This window comes from Manis javanica, chromosome 5 (assembly GCF_040802235.1).
Source record: "Manis javanica isolate MJ-LG chromosome 5, MJ_LKY, whole genome shotgun sequence".
In the NCBI taxonomy this organism is placed as follows: Eukaryota; Metazoa; Chordata; class Mammalia; order Pholidota; family Manidae; genus Manis; species Manis javanica.
Genome location: NC_133160.1, coordinates 154935280 through 154956317, shown reverse-complemented (window position 1 = coordinate 154956317; position 21038 = coordinate 154935280). Strand labels below are relative to the sequence as shown.

The window sequence follows — 21038 nt, the reverse complement described above, 5'->3', positions numbered from 1 at the left end:
TGCCTCTTGGAAACAAAAGATAAGGCTTAACACTTCTGTATATGCTGAAGGGTGCCGTCAGGACAACATTCAAAGGCGTGGTAAAGAGATATCTGGTTGTATTTTTTTCTAATGTTCCTGGATAACACAACCCTATCTCCCAGAAATGGACCGAGGTGAATTTGCTGGTGTCCCCAACAATCTACTCTGAAAGAGCCTGCCTAATTTTGTCAGTGGTGAGTACTTTCTTCTTTGGCCTGACACAGGCATCTGTCACAGGGCTGCAGGTAGTAAACTGGACCCAGCAGAAGTCACGGTAGTAGTGATAATTTCATCAACAACATCAGATACACTGTTGTTAACACAAGCAGCAAAACGAATCTTTCCTGAGTCATAGTCCATGCTGAACACCTACCCAACTTGCATGATCGCATGTGACCTGACAAGAACCCTGCAGTGTATTATTGTGTAACTATACTGAATAACTAAAATTAACTGTACTATTGTATAAATAGAATTGTATTATCTATCCTCCCTATACATATCTGGACCCAAAGGAACAGAGGGTTTAAGCAACTTGCCCAAGGACACACAGTTCATCTCAAAGCTGTGTCTTTTCCCAACTCCGAGGGCTCTCATCCCCCATACTCAACTTCTGCCGTTAGGAAACAGAAGCATGGAAGTTAGTTAACTTGACCAAAACCACATACAGGACTCAGATGGTGATGAGTCTGGATTAGAACCTATGCCTCAGTTTGTCTCCAAAGTGCATGCTCGTAACCAATGACCCATAATGGCACCTTAAAACAAGCATTCCCATGCCTGGAGCAAGTACTTTTTAAAAACCATTTACAATTGAAACACAGATGCAACCACAGGTGACTTGCAAAATACAATCCAAGATGTTTCAAATGACAAAGGTTCCTCCTGGTAAGCTTCACGCTGAACAAATGTGGCAGGTGGTTCCCTGGATGTGGTGTGATACAGCCCAGGGACAGGACAGCTCTGTGGGTGTTAGCAGTCTACGGTAATCACAGGTGGAGAGGGGGGAACAGGAACAGGGTCTGTTCAATTTAGTTTGACCAATCAACTAACAATTATTGAGACTGTAGGAAATAATGAAGAGAAGCAGACCCTGTCCCTGTATTTAAGGGACTAAAGTCTGTTGGGAAACAGGTAGACAGCCACGTATACACAGACATACACACATGGACAGGGCCATTGGCAGGTCTGAATAACAGTTGATCCTTGTTAATCAGTTGTTCTGTACCAGGTGTTCCTCTAAGTACTGTGCAGAGATTATGTCCTTAGTCCCTGCACGGACCAGTGAGGCAGCTCTTACTATGCTTAGTTTGCAGATGAGGGAACTGAGACTCAGAGAGATCGACCAACTTGCCCAGGGTGACACAGCTGCAAAGTTGCCCAGGGACCCAGAATCAGCACCTGGGCCTAGAAATACATAAGCCTTTCAATAAAACTGTGGCATGGAAGTGAAGAGTAAAGGAAAGGTGAATCCACTGGGCCTTCTTCGGGGGGTAACTGTCAGGCAGTGGGGAGCCAGTGGGCGGAGCACACACTAGCAGAACAGAATACCTGTAGTCCTACTTCGAATGCTCCACTGAAACAAAGCTACATTATCTTAGTCACAAGCAGCAAGCAGACCAAAGTCACATTCTACTCTTAGCCCCCACTCCGTTTGTCATATAATTAGTTACCTTTGCATGCCCTCAAATAAAACATTTATTGGCAGTATGAAACTTAAGGCCTTCTAAGTATTAAAAATGGTGCATTAGTTAATTCACATACTGATAGGAAGCAATCTTCAAGATCTATTGTTATGGGGAAAAAAGGCAAGGTGTACAACAGTGAGAAAAACTTTTTTGGGTGAATGCTACCTACTGTTTGTTAAAAAAGAGTAAGAAAGAAAAGAATATCTGTATCTACATAAATATATTTGAGTATTTATGTGGGTCTATATGAATGTATTACATACTTTCTTATATATTGTATCCTTGGGAAGGATATATAAGGACTGAGGAATGATGGTTTTTTTCAGGAAGGAGAATTGGTTGGCTGAGAGAAAGCAGCAGAGAGATATAGCGTTTAATGTTTTAAAATTTGAACCAGGAGATGGTTCAAGATTTTTGGAGAACAGTTAAAAAAAAACTGAAAAGGTACATTAAAATTAAAATAAACCTGATAATATGAACATGTGTGTTTCCCAAGAGAGGGCGAGAGCCCATGGAAACTGCCACGTGTGTGGCTGGAAGGAGCTGTGGTAGGAATGCATCAGGAAATCAGTCTGTCACGAGGGGTGGCAGAGCAGGCCCACAGCTTGGGGACACTGAGCTTGGCTGGCAGTGGCACAAAGCCTAGGCTTCACTGGGGGCTTGCGATGTGATCAGAACTGTAGCTGGCAAGTGGCTGGTAGGCCTCGAAGGAGGCAGGGCTGGAGTCTGAGGGTGGAGGATGGACAGGAGGGTCTTCTCAAGAAAGAGGTGATGGTCTGGTGGGAAGAAAGCCGAGGGGGCAGGTAGGAGATGGACACTGAAGGCCCAAGGTAAGCACTCAGGAAACGTGTGTGGAATAAATGGATGCATGGAGACCATGTAGCCCAGTGACCGTTTGGATGTACTAAGGGAACAGGAACAAAGGATTAGAAGAAGATGTAATCATCCGTTCATCAAATAATCATGACCATGTGCTGTGGGTCCAGCACTGCCTTGTATACTCAGAGGGAAAAGTGACCGAAACAAACCTTCTGGCCTTGGGACGGCTTTAACCCAAGTGATGCAGAGGTTTGTGGGACCTGGGTATTAAGATGTGTGTGAAGCCCATTAAATATTTTTCAAATCATGCTTTACATGGCTGCATAAAATTCTACCTTATAGATTTACTATAACCTCAATGATTCTCCCATTTAAAAACATTTGTGTTGTTTCCATTTTTTTTTTTTACTTTTAAAAATGAGTCCATAGTGAACAACCTTATGTATATATCCTTGAGGGTCATTCTGGTTTTTTTCCTTTAGGATAAATTCCTAGAGGCAGACCACCTGAGTTTTTGAGGCAGGCCACAAGCATTTGAAAGTGACTTAAAACATACTAAGGAATGGATGGTCCAGCCCCTAGACCTGTCGAATTTGAGGAGCAGAAGGGATATCAGGGGAAACTGTCAATCTGGCAGCTGGAAATAGGGGGTCTTGCTCTTGATAGTGAGGTGGGGACAGGACTTCTGGGAAGAGTCTGTAGAGAACAAGAGGTAAAAGAGAGGGGGAATGAGGTCCCCAGGCCACAGGAAGAAGAGTGGAAAGCCAAAGAGAAGAGGAGGAGGAGGCTGGGTGCAAGGGAGGGGGAGGAAGAGCAGAGGAAGACAGGAATGAGCGGCAGAGAAAGCTGGAGGGATCCAAGAAGATGGGTTTCAAGATGGTAACTGGGATGTAGAAAAATTACAGAAGAGACTCAGAAAGGGGGCATGGGGATACTGGTGACCTGCAAAGGATGATTGTTATGAAAAATTTTAGAAGAGGTCTTGGGAGGTAGTAAAGCTGAGAAGATCTTTCTTTGTGGTGCATGGCATCACCAGCGGTTTACTGAAATTCAGAATCCTGACATTCCCTCTGGCAAACACCCCTGAATCTTTATTTCAAAGCAAGCACCCCTACCCAAGTAATTCCAACATAGGGGCCCCCTCAGACACACTTGGAGGGACTGGCTGTTGAAGAAGTTGAGGTGGCCCCCATGTTCACAAAGATTGCAGGTGAGCAGAAGTGACGGGGAGCCACAGGGCTGAGGAAAGGTTCTGGGGGTTGAGGAAGATCTGCGAGGTTTCTGGATAAAGGGCAGAATCCAGCCCAGGGGCAGCAGCTGAGCTGGAAAGAGGAGACCCCAGGAGAGCCAGGCCCCAGGAGAGATGGTGTGGGCAGGCCAGCAGGCCACTGTGCTTCCCAGAAACAAGAGGAAGATGGGGAGGGGGACACTGGTTTTAGGGGAGCTGGTAGTCTTGGGGCTCATGATGAATAGCCCCTGCTTTCTCAGAAAGAGAGGAACTGAGGTCACCTGCTGACAAAAAAGTGAGGGCTTAGAAGCCCTGAGAAGTTTTGAAAGAGTGAGAGCTTTAAGGGGGTCCACGAGGACAAAGGAGGCTCCTGTGGACCGTGAGCTGCAGGGGATTCTGCTGCATAAAAGAGACCTTAGACCTATTCTGGGGAGATTCCCATTTCTTCTCCCTCCCCTGAGAAGTATCTGTGTTTTAGCATCTGGCTGCTTCATTCCTTGGCTAAGATTTCTTTTAAAAGAAATTTTAAATCTTCTTCTGTCAGTAAATCACCCTGGTCATCCCTTTGAGATTGGCCGGACTCCTCCTCTGCTCTCTGCCTTCCTTTATATATATGGTGGTCTCCTGCCTGATGTTCCCTGCACTCCTGGCTCCTCTTTATCCTCTTATGTTTTTACAGTCCTCTCAATCATTTTCCAGTTGCCTCTCTCCCTGTGCACCGCGACCCCAGGCCCCAATTCCCTGATCTCTTCCCTTCTTGCTGGAAACGCAGCCTTCCGGAGCCTGTCACTTTCTTCCACACTTTCATTTTGGGTCCATATGGTCTTAAAAGTAGGTCCAGCTACATAATTTGCAAGGCCAAGCACAACATGAAAGAGCAGGGCTACCTGGTAAAAAAAAATGATTATGAATTTCAAGAAGACACCACTGGACCATGCACAGGACCCTTCTGAGCCCCGGATCCTGTGCCACTTGGCCAGGTCACTCACCCTTGAAGCTTCCCCTGTCTGCAGTGCTTGTTGCTTTAATTCATTGTTTATTCACTATTCTCTGAACCCTTTCCAATTTGCTTCTGTCGTCTGCAAGTGCTACATTAAGTTGCTTGATTTTGCCCAACTTTGTCAATGTTTATAAAAACCAAATAAAACTTTCTGTTTCAGTTGTTTCTTCCCACCGTCTCTTTTGCTGATCTGCAGAAGTGCTATGAGACTCCCTTCTCAGCCCACATGCCTGTGGAAGTTGGTGCTTGGGTATTTCTGCCGTTCAGAACCCCTCAAAATCATGCTGTGGATTAAAATGGCACTGAGGAGGTACCACCCCTAAAGAGGGCCCAGAGGAGAGGTAGGTACAGTACCCAGGCAATCGTGTCAAGATCACCCATGTAATACCCATTACTCAGGGAATGGCTCAGAGTAAGCCTTCAATGAGCAATGACCAGTATTTTTCCTTGCTTTTCTCAGCCGATAACTAAGATACTGTCATAATGCAGACTCACAGTAATAGTTTAATAACTTTTCTTCCAGATTGGAAGGCTCTCACCTTCTTCCCCGGAGGCCTGTAGTCCCAGCTGGTTACCACCCACCGCTGGCAGCCATTGTCCCACATCTCTGCGGCCCACCCCCACCCCACCTGAAGGTATGGCCACCTACTTGTTGGTCTGCCTCTGGTGCTGGATGACCATGTTTTTCTCATGGATTGTCTCCAACAGGGCCGTTGCCAGAGATTTCAGATCAGAAATGGACTGTGGAGTAGCTGGGAGACTGCAGCCATGATCCTCAGATAACAAATCCTGAACTAGGTGGGACATAAAATTTAGAACTCAGCCTTAAATCCTTCCGGAATGTTGGAATGCAAATCAACGTCAACCCTTCCCCAGTAATGAAGCTTGAAGAGGTTCCCAGCTTCTGAATGCTATGTTGTATTGAAGAGTTCACTTCAAGTATCAAAAGCAAAAGAAATCAAATTCAGTGTGAAGGTGAGACAGAAAGGAGGATGTTCTCATGGACTACTTTCAACAATTTTAAAAGGATAATAATCTATTGCATTTGTCCGGTATCTTACACTTTCAAAAGACTTTCATACAGACTCACTAATTTGACACTTAAAAAAAAAAACCACGTGTGAAGTATTATTTATTCCCATTTCATAGACAGGAAAGCAAGTTACCAATGAATTAAAAACATTTGCTTAAGGTCATCCAGCCATGCAATGACAATGACCCGAGTCCTGAGCAACTTGCTTGTATCACTTTCTCATGGTGGGCTATCTTTGGTGAGTGGCAAAACCAGGCAGGAGATTACTTAAAATACAAAATATATTTTGTGTAGGCATGCTTTTAAAAACAAAGAGATAACACAAAACACAACAACCACTTGCACTCCTACCAGACAGAAAAAAAGAAACAGTATGAATTTTTCACTGTGTCTTTGAACACCATTTTCCTATATGCCTATATGTAGATATATAATTTCATACATTTTTTTCTTCAAAAATGGAGAAAGCTCTTTTTTTCTACTTGATCCTAGTTTCCATCATTAATAGCTCCTAAAACATGAAGTGTAATGGCTAAAATATAACGTAATGGCTCATATACATGTATAAATGTATAACTTACTTAACTACTGCTGAATATTGATAATGTTTCCTATGTTCCTTATTGTAATGAATATATGAAGAACTTTCTTGAGGCAAAATTTTTCATATGTCTGTAATTATTTCTTGCTGGCTCAGTGGGGATCGGTTCAAAGCTTTTCTTGATAGGTTGCCAAGTGGTTATATAGAAAGGTTAGGCTGGTTTAATGCTCTGCCATAGCGTTTGAATGTGGCTGGCCTTCCCCATGTCAGGGATAATGTCTCAATGTTCAAAGGTATTTGGCTATCAAGAATATCCAGAGCTAACTTAGGCTACTTCACATTTATATAGAGTATTACAGTTTTCTTCTTAAAAACAATTCTAGGGTGTCCTTATTTAGTTGAGTGAAAAAGGGAGTTGCCTGGAAAAGTGCCTTGGTTATCAGGTAGGCTAGAGATTCAGCACTTTTTTTAAACCAGCCTAGCTCTAATTAAGACTGCCACCTGAACGTTGCTGGTCTGCACTGCCAACAACTCAAAAGTGGGCCAGTCAAGCTTGTTCAACTTGAGGCTCACGTTTAGAACTGAATTCCCAAATATTAAGTGTCAGAAGTGAGCACTCTGCTATTTATTCCCCTGGACTGTTCCTGGAATATCATTATTTTTCATCAGAATTGACAAGAAGGTAGAAGAAAATTGCAATCAATAAAAGCTTCTTTGAAAAAGGCACATGTTGCATGATAAATGATTTCAGCAGCTATGAGACTTTTCTATTCTGCTCATAGAGGCCAGGAAAAGGAGGAACTTGATGGGGTTGGAGAATATACCTGGAAATGCTAAACTGGTGATCAGAGAAGGGAGAACACTCTTGAAAGAAGAGCACAATGAGGGGAATAGATGCAAATGGGGGTGCAATCATTAGAGATAATCTCTAATACTGTGGTTCTCAAAGCAGGGTCCCCATACCATTATCAGCATCATCTAAGAACTTTTTAGAAATGCATATTCTAAATGGGTCCAGCCCAGACCTACTACATCAGAAACTCTGGGAGAGGGCCCAGTGACCTGCATTTTAACAAGCCCCCAAGCAATGCTTATGGAGGCAGAAGTTTGGGGACTGTTCTAAGAATCACCTTAGTTCCCTGTTCACAAAACAAGATATGGACTCACAGCTCTAGCGTTCCATGATCATTCCAGGATGCGCGGCTCCTCCCAGAGAGGAAACCCTACCTTGCTTTGCAGACAGGACTCCAGTCAGAGCGCTGCTGCTGGATTTACCCTGGCCTTTTGAGTTTTTCCGTCTCTCAAGAGCATTCTAAAGTAGCATTGGGAGAAAATAAAAATTTCTGTCAGAAAAGCCAATCATGGAAAAGTACCTACGTACAGTAGATGAACCCTCCCTTCTAGTGCACAAGAACACTTTGCAAACTCCAAATGCTGGTCCAACTTTCAGAATTGTGAGTCCCTGCCAAAGAGTTATGATTTTTATGGACTGGGTAAAGAGTTTATTTTAAAGTTGGTGCCTGGTGAAATGACTGAAATTATATTCTCCTAAAAATAAAAGGCACTCAATGCGTATTTGTTTAATTAAATCTAGTCTCAGCAAGAACTCAGACTAACGTGTGAAGTCACTGGTTATGAAAACCTTTTCTGAACAGACATGAGAAGGAGAACATGTTTACTTTCCTGTACAGATTCCAAAGACCGTTAGCGGGATCTGGAAGGATTCTGTGGCTGGACCGAAACGAAAGTCATGATTGAATAGTGACATCTGCCCTGGACACAAGATTAAGGAAATACATGTGTGCCACCTAAGTGTCATTCCTAGGACAGACTCTTACATTAAAATTGGTATTTCCTATATAGTACTATATATATGTACTTCTATGCTTGGCAGATAGAACTGAATAAATGTTAAATGAATGCATACACACATTTTAAAACTTATGTATTAATTATGCAACTTTAAAAGCTGTATTCTTCTTTGGCTGCATGTGTATATATAGACTGGTGTGAACTAAAGTATGGCCCCCACAGAATGGAAACTAAGAACAGCATGGAGACTTCTGAGAAAAAGCTAACATTAAAGGCCAGGAAAACGAGAAGGTTCTCTCAAGCATCTAGCCTACTGTAAAGCTTCACTCTCAGGAAGAGAAATCAATCTATTTTCAAAGCAGAGAAACCCAAGAGATTTTTCTAATTATAACACTTACAACTGACATCTGCAGAAATAGATATTATCAAACTAATGGTGCTGGAATCAGACTAAATAACAGTGGGGAGAATTTAAACATTCTGTCCTTTCAGTGTGATATGAACATGGTCGTTCAGAGTGTGATTTCCCAATCTTTGTTTCTTTATCACTCAGAAACTATTTTCTTACAAATGATGATGAGACTAATAGCATCTGATGACAGAACACTTTATAGAAAAGTCAGATGAGAAACCTAATTTCTTCAGGACCCAAGGCTGTAAGGTGGCCACCTCCAGGTTCTAGTGGCTTCTGTGTGTCCTGTACAGATCATAGCAACAGAAGGAGCTCTTGGAAAGGCTGTTTCTGTTGTTTTGGGGGCTTAATTATTAACAGTTACCTCAGAGCTCTTATTGGACTCTGTCTGGGAGGGCAGGCAAGCACTAAAATATCCGTGGCACATAGAAGAGAATTAAAATAGAATGACGTTTAGATGCACAACAGTGAGTCATCACCACCATCATCATGAATTTCTACCTTGTATTTGGCGATGTTAGACTTCAAGAGGTTGACCTCTTCGTGAAGTTGCTTTAATCTCTCTTGAAGGTACCTGGAAAAAAATATAAGCAACTAGGAAGCATTCAGAGGCAAAATAACAAAACATACACTCGTGCGGGAGAGGAAAAAAAAAGAAAACCACGTGACTGAAGACCCATCTTTTACATAAATTCCTTTTTACCACTGGAAAGGGGAAGTACAAGTGCATCGTTGTTCCCTCTTCTTAAATGGATGTGATCAAGGTCAAATATGCCCAAATCATAGCAACCCCACTTTAGAACAGCCCTCTGCAGAGATCCCCTAAGGGGTAGCAGCACAGTTTTCACATAATTCTCATTAAGATGATTCCACTGGGAAGGGAGGCAGGAAGAGGCGACACCAGACATAACATTAAGTTAGACATATATACACACTGAAGTTTGCCTCGGGGAAAAGAAACAGCTAAGGGAATTTCTCAATTTATTTTCTTATTCTTTCCCCTCTCCTTGATAGCAGTAACAAGCTGCTGTCACTGGCTCCCTACCCTTCCCATCCAATGGGGAGGGTAGTGGGGAAGGGAGAGAGGGGTATGTATCTGGGTGTGGAGGTGTGCAGTATTTCTTTTCTGACTCTACGACTAATAAATAATGTTAACATCATCGTTGTGGGGTGTGACTCTCCTTTCACTGTGAGGCAGTTTTCTCAAAACATAAATAGGGCTGCAAATAATTCCCAGCCTGCAGGCCCGTGAACAGCCAGCATTCTACCCGTGTAGGCCTGGGTTTCGCCACTTGCCTGTTCTCCATACACAGGGCGTCCACATCAATGATACGGTTCTCGTGCCCCCCCAGGATGTGGTTTAGCTCCTGGTTGAGCCTCTCCACTTTGTCCTGGTAGGAAGACCGCTCTTCTTTGACATCCTGAAGCTCATCTACAGAGGCCTGCAGGTCATGCTCCAGAGACTCAATCTGAAACCAAAGTCAGAGCCCTTACTCAAGATGTTCTTCAGTTGTTGGCTTTATGGCCAGAGATGGAGCCTTCTGCTCAGTAGGCTGACTTTCAGAGCTTATTAATACCACCTGCATGCTATAAAAACCATAAGTGCCATGCACCAGAATACAGTAAAAGCTAAAAGAAAGGGGATGACTTCCTGACAGACACTTACAATATCTAGTATAGGATGGGGCAGCAGCTTGGAAACGCAGAACTCATTCTGTACCAACTGCAGCATGGCCCTAAAGACTGAGGCTTGGAGAAGGCAAATCCAGATGTGGGGAAGAGCAGCCAGCATCTTACACATATATACTTTTTCAAAATCCACCAGACCCAGAAGTCGTCTTCTGCTCTTCAAAATCAATTAGTAAGAGGAGGAAGACGAAGTCCAGGCTCTCGTGCCTAGTTCCTAACTAGGACTCAGTACCCATTGAGATTTTGCCTAAAGAGCATCTCTCGGCATTTCAGTGGAAACTTGCAACTTAAGACCAGCTATGTCTGGTGTTGGGTGGGTGGGTAGTTTCTTGTTGTCTTCAGAACAATGGCATCCAAAGTAAGAGAGCAGACCTCCTGCAAGCCAGAAATGCATGCGGCAACTTGGGAACCTAGCATAGTCCTGGGGAGTACCTGTGTTCTCCTTCCTCCCCTGACTCACAGCTCAAACACGCCACACTCTCTAAGGGACATTCCCCACTCCTAGTGGACATTAGCAATGACCTGCTCCTTGGCTTTCTCCAGCTGCTGAACCAAGTCTTCACGTTCATGGGCTGCAAAGTGCCGCACGCCGATTTCTTCATCTCCGAGCCTCTGTTTGGCAATTGTCATCCTCAAGAGCTGCATTTGCCAGTAGTAGAAAAAGAAAAAAGAGAGAGAGAGAAATGTGTATGGTAAGATGAACAGATCCAAATAAAAACCCAAGATTACTAGGCAGAAAGTTTTGGGAGATAAGATTTTTTTTTTTTAAATACTAGGGAAAGGCATAAGACAAAGAAATTTCTTGCCAATATCATGAATTTAAAAAATATATAATATATAGTATTTTGTACACACATGCACACACAGACATGTACATGCATAAAGAAAGAGCCTGGGCATTTGAAGGTGGATATCCTGCATCCCACAGTCACACTGAGGAAAAAAACCCTGGGTGTCTTTTAAGTTTAGCAAAGATTGATAAATACACTAACCCAATGTTACGAAGGATCTGCTAAGATGGGAAGTATCCAATACTCTTAACAATTAGGCTATGTTATCAAGAGCCTTAAAAAAGTCCCTACCCAATGATCCAGTAACTATTTCTGACAATCTGGGCTAAGAATAATCTCACACATACACTAGCTTTAGGAAAACAGAAAAAGTAGATTACATTGTCATTTATAGAAAAAGTTTAAAAAAAAACTAGAAACAATGTCTAGCAATAGTGGAATGACTAGCTAACCATAGTCCTCAATCAATGAATGGGCTAGTTTGCAGCTCTTTGAGTGTGATGTGAACTATGTAATACCACAGAACATGCTTATGATGTTGTGTTGACTGGGGAGAAAAGCAGACTCCCTTTCATATGCAGTATGATTGAAATTATTATGCTAAGAACCCATACACAAAAGAAAAAAATTACCAAATACTCCAAAAACTTAAAATGTGTGTTTAAGCAATGGCAAAACTATGTATGTTCTGATGTTTTCTTTATTTTAAAATAAGCATACATGACCTTCATAACAGACTTTTATTTGTATGTTTAAAAATCCCTAGGGATAAAAGTCGACAGTCTTCAAAATGTAATTTTCCATAAGTTCCCCAAACTCTGGAGCCAAGCACCATGCATAGCCCCAAACCTTCCTGTAGAACCATGACGGCAACTATGGGAGAGATGCCAGGAAGGTCCGAGGGTCCCAGAGCATCCCTTCCACGCCGATCACAGTGCCAAGTTTTTTAAAGTTTGGCACTGCTTCCTGAAACTTCTTCTGAAGAGGTTGTCAGCCTGATTCCCCACCTTCCTGTGTGCAGATGGGCTCCATACATAGATGGGATCCCAGGACAGTTTTTGTCACACAGATCTGACCCAGCCAGCTGTGCCTGAGTGGGGCATGCTCTTCCTTGTTTGGGGAAGAATCGTAAGTTCATTGCCAGTAGAGTAAATGGCTTTATTTTCAAGTCTCTAAAGGATTTAGGGTCAGGTGAGAAATAGAAAGTCAAAAGCCAAGGTAAAACATTAAGCAGATTGAAACAACAAATAACGCAATGAACTTTGAAAGACATACTGATGGAAGAAAAGAGCATTTTCAAATGACATCTATTTTGGATCCTTATCTGAAAACTACTCAATTGAATTAGATGAATATTTGTTGTGTACCTACTATGAGCTAAAGCACCACTGCGATTGGGAAGACGATGTTCTGGGCAGGCAGAATGGCTTGAACAATAGCCTGGCAGGGGATGGACAACACTTAGGTGTACAGATGGCTACCCTTAAAGGTACCTGATCAAGTCGCTTCTTATTCCTCAAGGATTCTGTAATTGTGAGTTTGCCTACCTGCAAACTTATTTTTAATCTCAAAATCAACATTTTTGGTGCTAGCAGATAAGCCCAGAGTTGTGAAAAATGTGAATCATCCTACCAGAATGCTCCCAGCTAAGGTAGAACAAGGCAACAGCAATACTCTACTTTCTTGTTTCAGCTCTCCTACTGTGAACAAGTGTCCTTTTTATGATCTTTTTAGTGTTTTCACATTTTTAAGCTTTTTGGCATGTTGCTGTTTACAATGGCCCCTGCACAGTGCTGAAGTACTGTCTAGTGTTCATAAGTGTGGGCTCCCATCTGCAGGCCCGTCTGTGACATGCCTGACAGAGAACATATGGACGTTAGATAAACTTTGCTCAGGAACGAGTTACAGTGCTATTAGCCTAGAGTTCAAAGTTACATAATCAACAATATAAATTTTAAAAGGTTCCTGTAAACAGAAACACACAGAAAGCAAAGTTATGTAGTGATCAGTTGACATAAATATTGTGACCAGAGGCTCAGAGGAACCGAATCTTGCATTTCCCCTAGGAGCAATGGTTATTTGCTGATCGGTGCTTGCAGTGAATTTAGAGACTTATTTACAGCAAATAATGAGAATCAACTGTATTAGGGCAACATGGGGTTTATGGCAGAACTGGGTAATTCAACTGAAAGCTGATACGTGAAAACATCTTTTATGTCACACAATCTCTTGGCTCAGGACTTCCAGAATCCCAAGTGGTTCTACAGAAACACAGGCAGCTAACCAAATAAACATTTCTCAGATAAAAGGGTCTAAGAACAAGAAGGCTTGTACCTTCTTTGGCATGAAGCAACAGGAGGCCTGAGACGTGGCTTTGAAAGTAGGGCACTTTTCTTGGTAATGTGAAAAGCCAGACTGACAGCCTGAACTTTAAGTAGTAAAACACCACTGTGATTTTCCATTCACAGTACGCTTCACTGAACAGTTAATTTAGAAACACACAATGATGTTTGCTTAATGTCAATTAATTATTAAACATGTTTATTGAGGTCTGACAGCCATATGAGAGTCATCTTTTATATACTAGATGCCTGTTAAGCTTCAATAAATATGTTAACAATCATTTGGTGTTTAATGTGCATACAATATCGCTTATTAAATCTCAGGGCTGGATTGGTCGAAACACTTATTTTTAAAACTAAGGCCCAAGTTGGTAATAGGTGAATCATCAGTTCGTCTGAAACTCAAGTATAATCAGCTGAAGGAGTCCAAGGAGGCCACTGCAATAAGGGTGGCAGCATCCAGAGAGTTATCCTGCCTTCCCAGCTGCCCTCGCAGGCCCTGGAGTCTGTCTTTGCTGGGGTTTGTGTCCTGGCTCCAGTCTGCAAGCTGTGCAACCTTGGGCTCATGCCTGAACTTCTCTAAAGTCACAGTATCTCCCACTGTAAAAATACAACAGTAATATATAGTTTCCTTGGATGGTTGCTATGAGCACGAAGTGGGAGAGAGGGTGGAGCTGCCTTAAATGAGCATTTGACTTAGGGGAATTAATAAGGGGGGGAAATGAGGAGGAAAGAGAGATGGAAGACAAAAGGAGAAAGAAATCGAAATTTTAAAAATTGGATGACTCTGTCCACCTCTGCTTTCAGTGTCCCAGACTGAGTGTGAGGGGGAAGGGGAAGGGGAACCAGTGATACATTTAGGCAAAATCACACTGTTGGAGTTTATACAGAGTGCCGCTGTTCAGGAGCACAAATGACCACGTACCCTGAACTTTATGGACAACTTAAGGGACTGTCAAAGGGAATTTTGGCTAAACATAAGTTTTTGCCTCTCACTTGCTGACTTCAGGGCCTAACCCTAAAAGAGAATGGGATTTCTTACAATACTTAGCACAGCCCCTGGATTATAAAAATTGCTCAATAAATGTTAGCTGCTATTATGATTACTGTTATGATTATCATCACTGTCACCCTCCGCATGAGTTTCCCCATACACACGCCCACTGGGGAAGTCTGATCTTTCTTCTAAGCTGGAGGAGGCAGAGCTCTGGAGCCAACCTTATCTTTAGACTGCAGACAATGATGTTGATTTCCCACCCTGGAAACAGCTATGAAGCAACTGCTAGGAGCCTTTAATTCTCTCAAACAGGGCCATCAAAACTCTAAGGCCAACCTCCCTGTGCCAACCCATGAACTGGATCATTGCCCTGCAAGGTGCATGCACTGTCACCAAGAGATGCATTCATTTGCTGATTTAGATGGAAATAAACGTTTATGAATGAATTATGGGCGTGAGTCGTCAGCGTATGGATGAGGCACAGCTGCAGCTGGGACAGGGCCATGAAACAGTGTGGCAAATGGCTCTTGGGCACCCTTCCCCTACCCTGCTGGTGGAGCCTGAATCCTCCGCTGAGGCCCCGCTCAAACCCTGGTCCCCGCAGGGCCCCCCAGTGGGAATGACTTGTTCCTTCCTTGATCTCTTCTGGGGCTGCATTCCTCAGAACCCTCCACATTTTCTCCCTCATTCTGTTGCATTTGCCTCAAGCCAGTGGACACTGAGAGCAGCCGGCAGGACCAGCTATTATTCCCTAGATGCTCTTTGTGCTCAGATCCTGCTCTGCTGATCCTAGTCATGGGTCCTTGGCAGGTCTTCTAACCTGGCTGGGCCCCCAGGGACATCAATTTCTTTTGAAAATGGGGATCATCTTAGTCCATTCAGGTTGCTGTAACAGACTATCATAGGCCAGGTGGCTTAGACACAATAAGCATTTATTTCTCATAGTTCTAGACGCTGGGAAGTCTAGCAAATTCTGTGTCTGGTGAAGGCCTGCTTCCTGGTTCTTAGATGACAGTCTCTTTGCCACGGCCTCACATCGGGGAGAGAGAAGAACTATCTCGGGCTACTTTGTTCACTGAATGCTGTGCCTTTGGGCCCACATCCTTAGTATTCCCAGTTTTTGCAATATCGATAGGATCAGAATTTTCCAAATCCTGAAGTTATGGTTCCTTTTTGCTGAAAAAATCCATCTTCAAATCATTTCTCTCTTTCTGTATTTTATAAGCAGTCAGGAGAAACCAACCTGCTCCTTCAAACTCTGCTTAAAGCCTCCTCAGCTTAATACCCAGTTTCATGGCTAGGAATTTCTACCTTACATAAAACAATAGAACTTGAACACAGTTTGGCCAAGTTCTTGGCCACTTTATAAGAAGGATGGCCTTTCCCCTAGTTTCCAATAATATGGTCCCCATTTCTATCTAAGATGTCTTCAGAATCATCTTTGCTGTCCAAGTTTCTACCAATGGTCTGTTCAGCAGTACGCAGGCATTCTCTAAGAAGACTGAGGCCTTCCCTATAGTGCTCCCTTACCAGAATTTCCCTATATGGCCTGTTCTCAGCAATGTGGGCTTTTATAGCAGACACCTCAAAAGGCACCTATCTTAGTCCATGAGGGCTGCTATAACAGAAGACCATAGAGTGGGTAGCTTATAAACAACAAAAATGTATTTCCTATAGTTTTGAAGGCAAGTAAATCCAAGATTAAGGCACCAGCAGATTGGGCGTCCAGTGAAAGCCTGCTTCGCAGTTCACAGCCAGCCATCTTCTCATATGTCCTCATGTGGCACAAGGGGCAAAATCTCAGTAAGGCTGCTTTTATGAGGGCACTAATCCCATTCATGAGAATTCATCATCATAACTAATCACCTCCCAACGGTCCCATCTCCAAATACCATCCATCACTTTGGAGGTTAGGTTTCAATGTATGAATTTTGGGAGACACCTTCAATCTTTAGTAAGGATAAAAGTTATCTTGCAGACAGAATAGTTATGTACAGCTGTCCAGGCTGTGCACTGCATAACACCAAGTCTGTGGGTCTCTATCCCTACAGTGTAAAGACATAATGCAATGATCACTGTTGATGTGACTCTCTGATGAGCTTTGAAAGTGCAACCCCCAGTCATAGTTGGTATGGTTTCGATGCTTATACAGTGATTCTCTATTTGCCAGGGTTCATGGGAAGATCAGAAGAAAGAATTGTTAACAGGAAGTGTATGCTATTCCTTCCTCACTCCCAGTCCTTGTGCACTGCTACAAATTGCACCCCTAAGGGAGAGGTCAGCCTCAAAAGGCATTTATTAAACATTCATCTGGCATGGTGCTGTGCTGGGTGGCTTAATAAATAAGGCCCTGCCTATCTTTTTTTTGCTTTTCCTATTGGTTTTCTCCACATCCTCTCCAACTGCCCACTGACTTTCAGAAATGTCCTAGAATAAATTAGACACAAAAGCTTAAAAAGGCTCCAACTGGGCAACTCTGTTGTATATACCAGAGTCCACATTCCTAGACCTATATGACAATCCAGTCCTAGCTTTAAACAAAAGGATCTGTCACTTAAGGGAAAAAACAACAACAACAAAAGTTTTCATTCTATTCCTCCCAAGGGTCTGGAGATCATACCACACGCACTCATTAGTGTGTGTTTTAATGTCTCGCAGCTAATGAGCACCCAGTTTAGGCCAAACAATATGTAAGAAGCTTTTCTTATATATCATACCTCCAGTGGATTTTCACTGCCCTCAAATAAAGCCCTTAGTCAGCCTTACGAGGCACAACAGAGGTCGTGAGCTGCTCCCTGCCTGCCTCCTGACCCCGCCACCAACCATTTTCCTTTTTCTCTGTTCTCTAGCTACATCAGCTTCCTTTCTGAAAGATATATGCTTCGATCTGCCTCTGGGCCTTTGCACATCCTCTGCCCTTGGTCTGTCCAGAACCAGCTTCTTTTGTCTCTTTCAGGTCTCAAATCAAATGTTACCTCCTCTAAGACATCCTCCCTGGACACCATCACTGAAGCCATTCACATCCAAGTGGCTCACCCTCACAGCACCCTGCCCAACCGTCTTCACCCTACTTACAGAAATGACCTCATCCATCTGCTCGTGTCTCCCCACCATCAGCTCCTATAGAGCAGGCTCCTGACCTGTCATGTGCACTGACTGCCCCAGCACCTGTAACAGGACCTGGCTAACCATGGAGAGTCCCCAAATGCTTCTTAAATGTTGGAAGCCTCTCATCTGATGCTCCCCACAACTCCAGGAGGCAGACACTGTCACAACCTCTTTAGAAGAGAGAACCCCCAGAGAGGCTAATACACAGCTGCAGCTAGGTCTCCTCGCCCTGGGGTCCACACTCAGCTCAGCAGGCACAGTGCCCCCTCACCTGACCTTCCAGTCTCAACACTTAGAACAAACACAGTGCTTCCCATGCCAGGCCCTGCCTTAGGTGCTCACTCATATCAGACCATTTACACCCAACAATCACCCTCAGAGGTACTGTTACTGTCCACATTTCCTGATGAGAAACCGGGACACAGAGAGGTGACATAAGCTGCCCACATGACAAACCTTATAAAAGGTAGGGCAGAAGTTCAGTCCTGGCTGCCTAAGGTTCTGGAGTTATTGCTGGGCTGCCGCTCTCCCCAGCTACACAGCCACAGCCCAGCTGCCCCCAGCTGAGTGTGTTTTGGGTTAGTTCTTCCATAACTCTTCATGTTTAGTTCTCATAAAAGGCTCTCTGGGCCCCCTGCCATGCCTCCAGCCTCTTGGCACCTCATCCCTGGGCCTTCTGACCACCTGCCACCACGCTTCCTTCAGGTTTCGGTGCAAAAGGAACATGAACAGACAGGCAGCCTTCCCTGACCATGCAACATAAACAGTGGCCCTGCCCTGCCCAGGCTGCAGCACTCTATGTCATTTCTCCACTTTGCACCCTCTCACCTATTATACTGTATTTCATCAAATATAAGCCTCCATCAACTTTAAGACCCACTATTATGCACCTCTAAAAAGAATAAAAAGTGCTAATCATCACTACCTGAGACCACTGACTGAATCAGAAGTGTTCAAATGTGAAAAACTGTGCATTTCAGAATCGGTGAAATATAATCCATGTATTTGTGTATTTGCTTATGTCCTTTTGTCCCTGCTAGAATGGGAGCCCCATGAAGGCAGGGCCTCACTGTTTACTGCCCTGTCCCTAGGCCATGTGGTCGGATCCTCAATAAAAAGGTATTGAAATATACCACCCAGCACAAGGCAAGTACCACTGTTATCTCCAGAGCATACATGAGAGCAACTGATGCACACAGAAGCAGAGCAACTGGCCCGAGATCACACAGCTAGAAGCCCCTGAATTACTTTCAGACAGTTCAGTACACATCGCTCTCAGTGCTACAATCTTTATAGCATCCCATCAAACAGTTCTAAAGCTGCTTCAGCTTGTCAGTTTATTGTAAGTTGGATATGTTATATTATAAAATAAGTCTTGGACACAGGTATCTTTCAGAATCACTTCTCTACTTAGAAGTGTAATTATGGCTCATGGTCTATGGGATGAATATCCAAAACCATGCTGTGTCGGTCTCTTGGGCCTCCCAAGCTATGAGCTCATGTAAGGCAGGACAGACTCACATATGGTCTCTGACACCAAATGTGTCTAATTCATTTGATCGTAAAACATTAGGGAATACTGAACTAGTCCGGCTGCTTGCTGAACTCACTGAGCATTGTCTACAGTTCACAATTAAGAGCCCAGTTAGAGCAAGATATGATGGGGCTGGAGTGGTAAAGGGCTCTTATCACTCATTGTAATTCTTTGTAGTTAATTTCTATAATGTCCCAAGGTGATGGCTTTTCATTAGAGTGCCCTCTTCATTTGGGTTTCCTACAGGCTAGGACTTCTCTGTGCTCCTTTGAAGCATAAAGAGGAATACTTTATAAAGAGCTCTCTGATCCTCACCTAGGACCATTAAAAACATCCACAGCTGAGCACTCTTTTTTTAAATAAAGTATACTTTGTACTTTAATTAGTCTCCTGCATGCTCATTGGTCTGCCTTTATTGGCTTGTGGCTTTGACTTAATTGATTTGCTCATAAAATAATCCAAAAGTCCTCTAGTCAATACAGGTATGTTCACAGAAGGACTCTATCGTTTTATGGTGCCAACACCAGATACAACAGAGGTATTTAGAGACTGTCAGCTGCTATAACTTAAAGCTCATTATTAAGGGCAAAACCTGTGTTCATGCCATATCACAGACAGCTACATTTACATTGGCCAGGGGGGCCCGGGAAATGGGAAGGTATGACACTGGTAGGAGAAGTTGTCCACCTGAACACCCTCGCCTTTGAGTAACTCACATTGCATTATCGTCCTATAAAAATAGTCATGAGACTATTTTCTTTCTGTCTTTCTTCCAAGTTGGAATATAAGCTCTATGAGAATGGGCACCTTTCTTATTCCTTGATGTAGCCACAGCTCCTAGAGCATTATCCAGCATATAATAAGCCCCAAACAATGTGTTGAGGAATAAATGATGAAACCTGACAACAATTCTATAAGTAACATTACTCCTATTTTACAAATGAGAAAACTGAGGCCTGGAGGGACTGTTAACTTGCTCAAAGCCACAAACACAATAACTGGCAGAGCTAGCTATAAACCTGGGTCTAACATTTTCCAGAGATGGACCTCTTGGATGACATTGTTCTACACCAGCTGGCAGTGGCAGGATGAAGCTTTTTTCTGGAGTGCTAATCTTTCCAACTCCTAGTTCAGCGACTCCACTTTGGTAGCCTGATATTTGTCATGACATCAGTAATTACACCACCAAAATGAGCAAAGTGCTACCATCCAGGCTTCCTCTTTTGGAGAGCTGGTCTACCAGCGCAACTCTGGCTATCTATGATTCAAATGTGCTCTGCTGGGTTCACTCACTCTTACTCATCCTTAATTTCCAGAGGCATCCTTCTTCCTCCTGGTCTCCTTTCCCTGGACCCACTCTTTCCTTGCTGCCCAGAAGAAGAAGCAGGCAGATGTCGGGCAGGAAGGGGTGCTGCCATCCTCTCAGTGGGCTGCTTTTCAGACCGGAGGTCCCAGCATTGTCTGCATCTTTCCACTTCATTGGTCCTCATTCCTCACCGAGTGCTGCGGCGAGAACCCGGGGCAATCCCCATCCATGATAAGCTTTTCCCAGGGTGATAACATAGAGGAGAAAGTCTTCACTTCTCCCACATGCCTCCTCTTTCCTCATTAACCTCTCAGGTCTATAATTATCAAGGAAAGGAAGGGAGTGGAACAGGTTTCCCATCTCACACCTTTCATCTGGTTTGAAATGGGCGTTTGTGTCTGTCCAGGAGCCCTGAGAACTTCTTGGGCACTGTGAAGACAGGTGGCAGGTGGTGTTACATCACAGGACCCCCACACTCCATCACAGAAACCCCAGCCACCAAACCCCAAGGAGGCACTAAGCTGCTCATAAGTCAGCGTGGCAACAAATCTTTCAAGAGGCTGTTTGAAAATGCTTTATGGCACGTAGGGTTACCAGGCTCTAGCTGAACAAATGGAAAAATTAGTCTACCTTAAAATATCCAAGGCAAGTCATTTCCTATCACCTTGTTTCTTACATGTACTTAACATCTAGAATCTGGGCTTCCCAAAATGTGGT

General features: G+C 43.5%; 1 protein-coding gene across 5 annotated transcripts in view; it reads right to left on the bottom strand.

The window, feature by feature from the left end:
• CCDC149 (coiled-coil domain containing 149) overlaps window positions 1–21038 on the bottom strand; it is a 92114-nt gene that overhangs the window by 22329 nt on the left and 48747 nt on the right. For all 5 annotated transcript variants that reach the window (XM_036994692.2, XM_036994690.2, XM_036994693.2 and 2 more), the window contains 5 exons: window positions 10766–10882; window positions 9851–10023; window positions 9056–9128; window positions 7558–7642; window positions 5406–5550 (listed from right to left, as the gene is read on the bottom strand). In XM_036994692.2, coding sequence (XP_036850587.2) covers window positions 5406–5550; window positions 7558–7642; window positions 9056–9128; window positions 9851–10023; window positions 10766–10882 — 593 coding nt within the window. The remainder of the gene's footprint in view (window positions 1–5405; window positions 5551–7557; window positions 7643–9055; window positions 9129–9850; window positions 10024–10765; window positions 10883–21038) is intronic.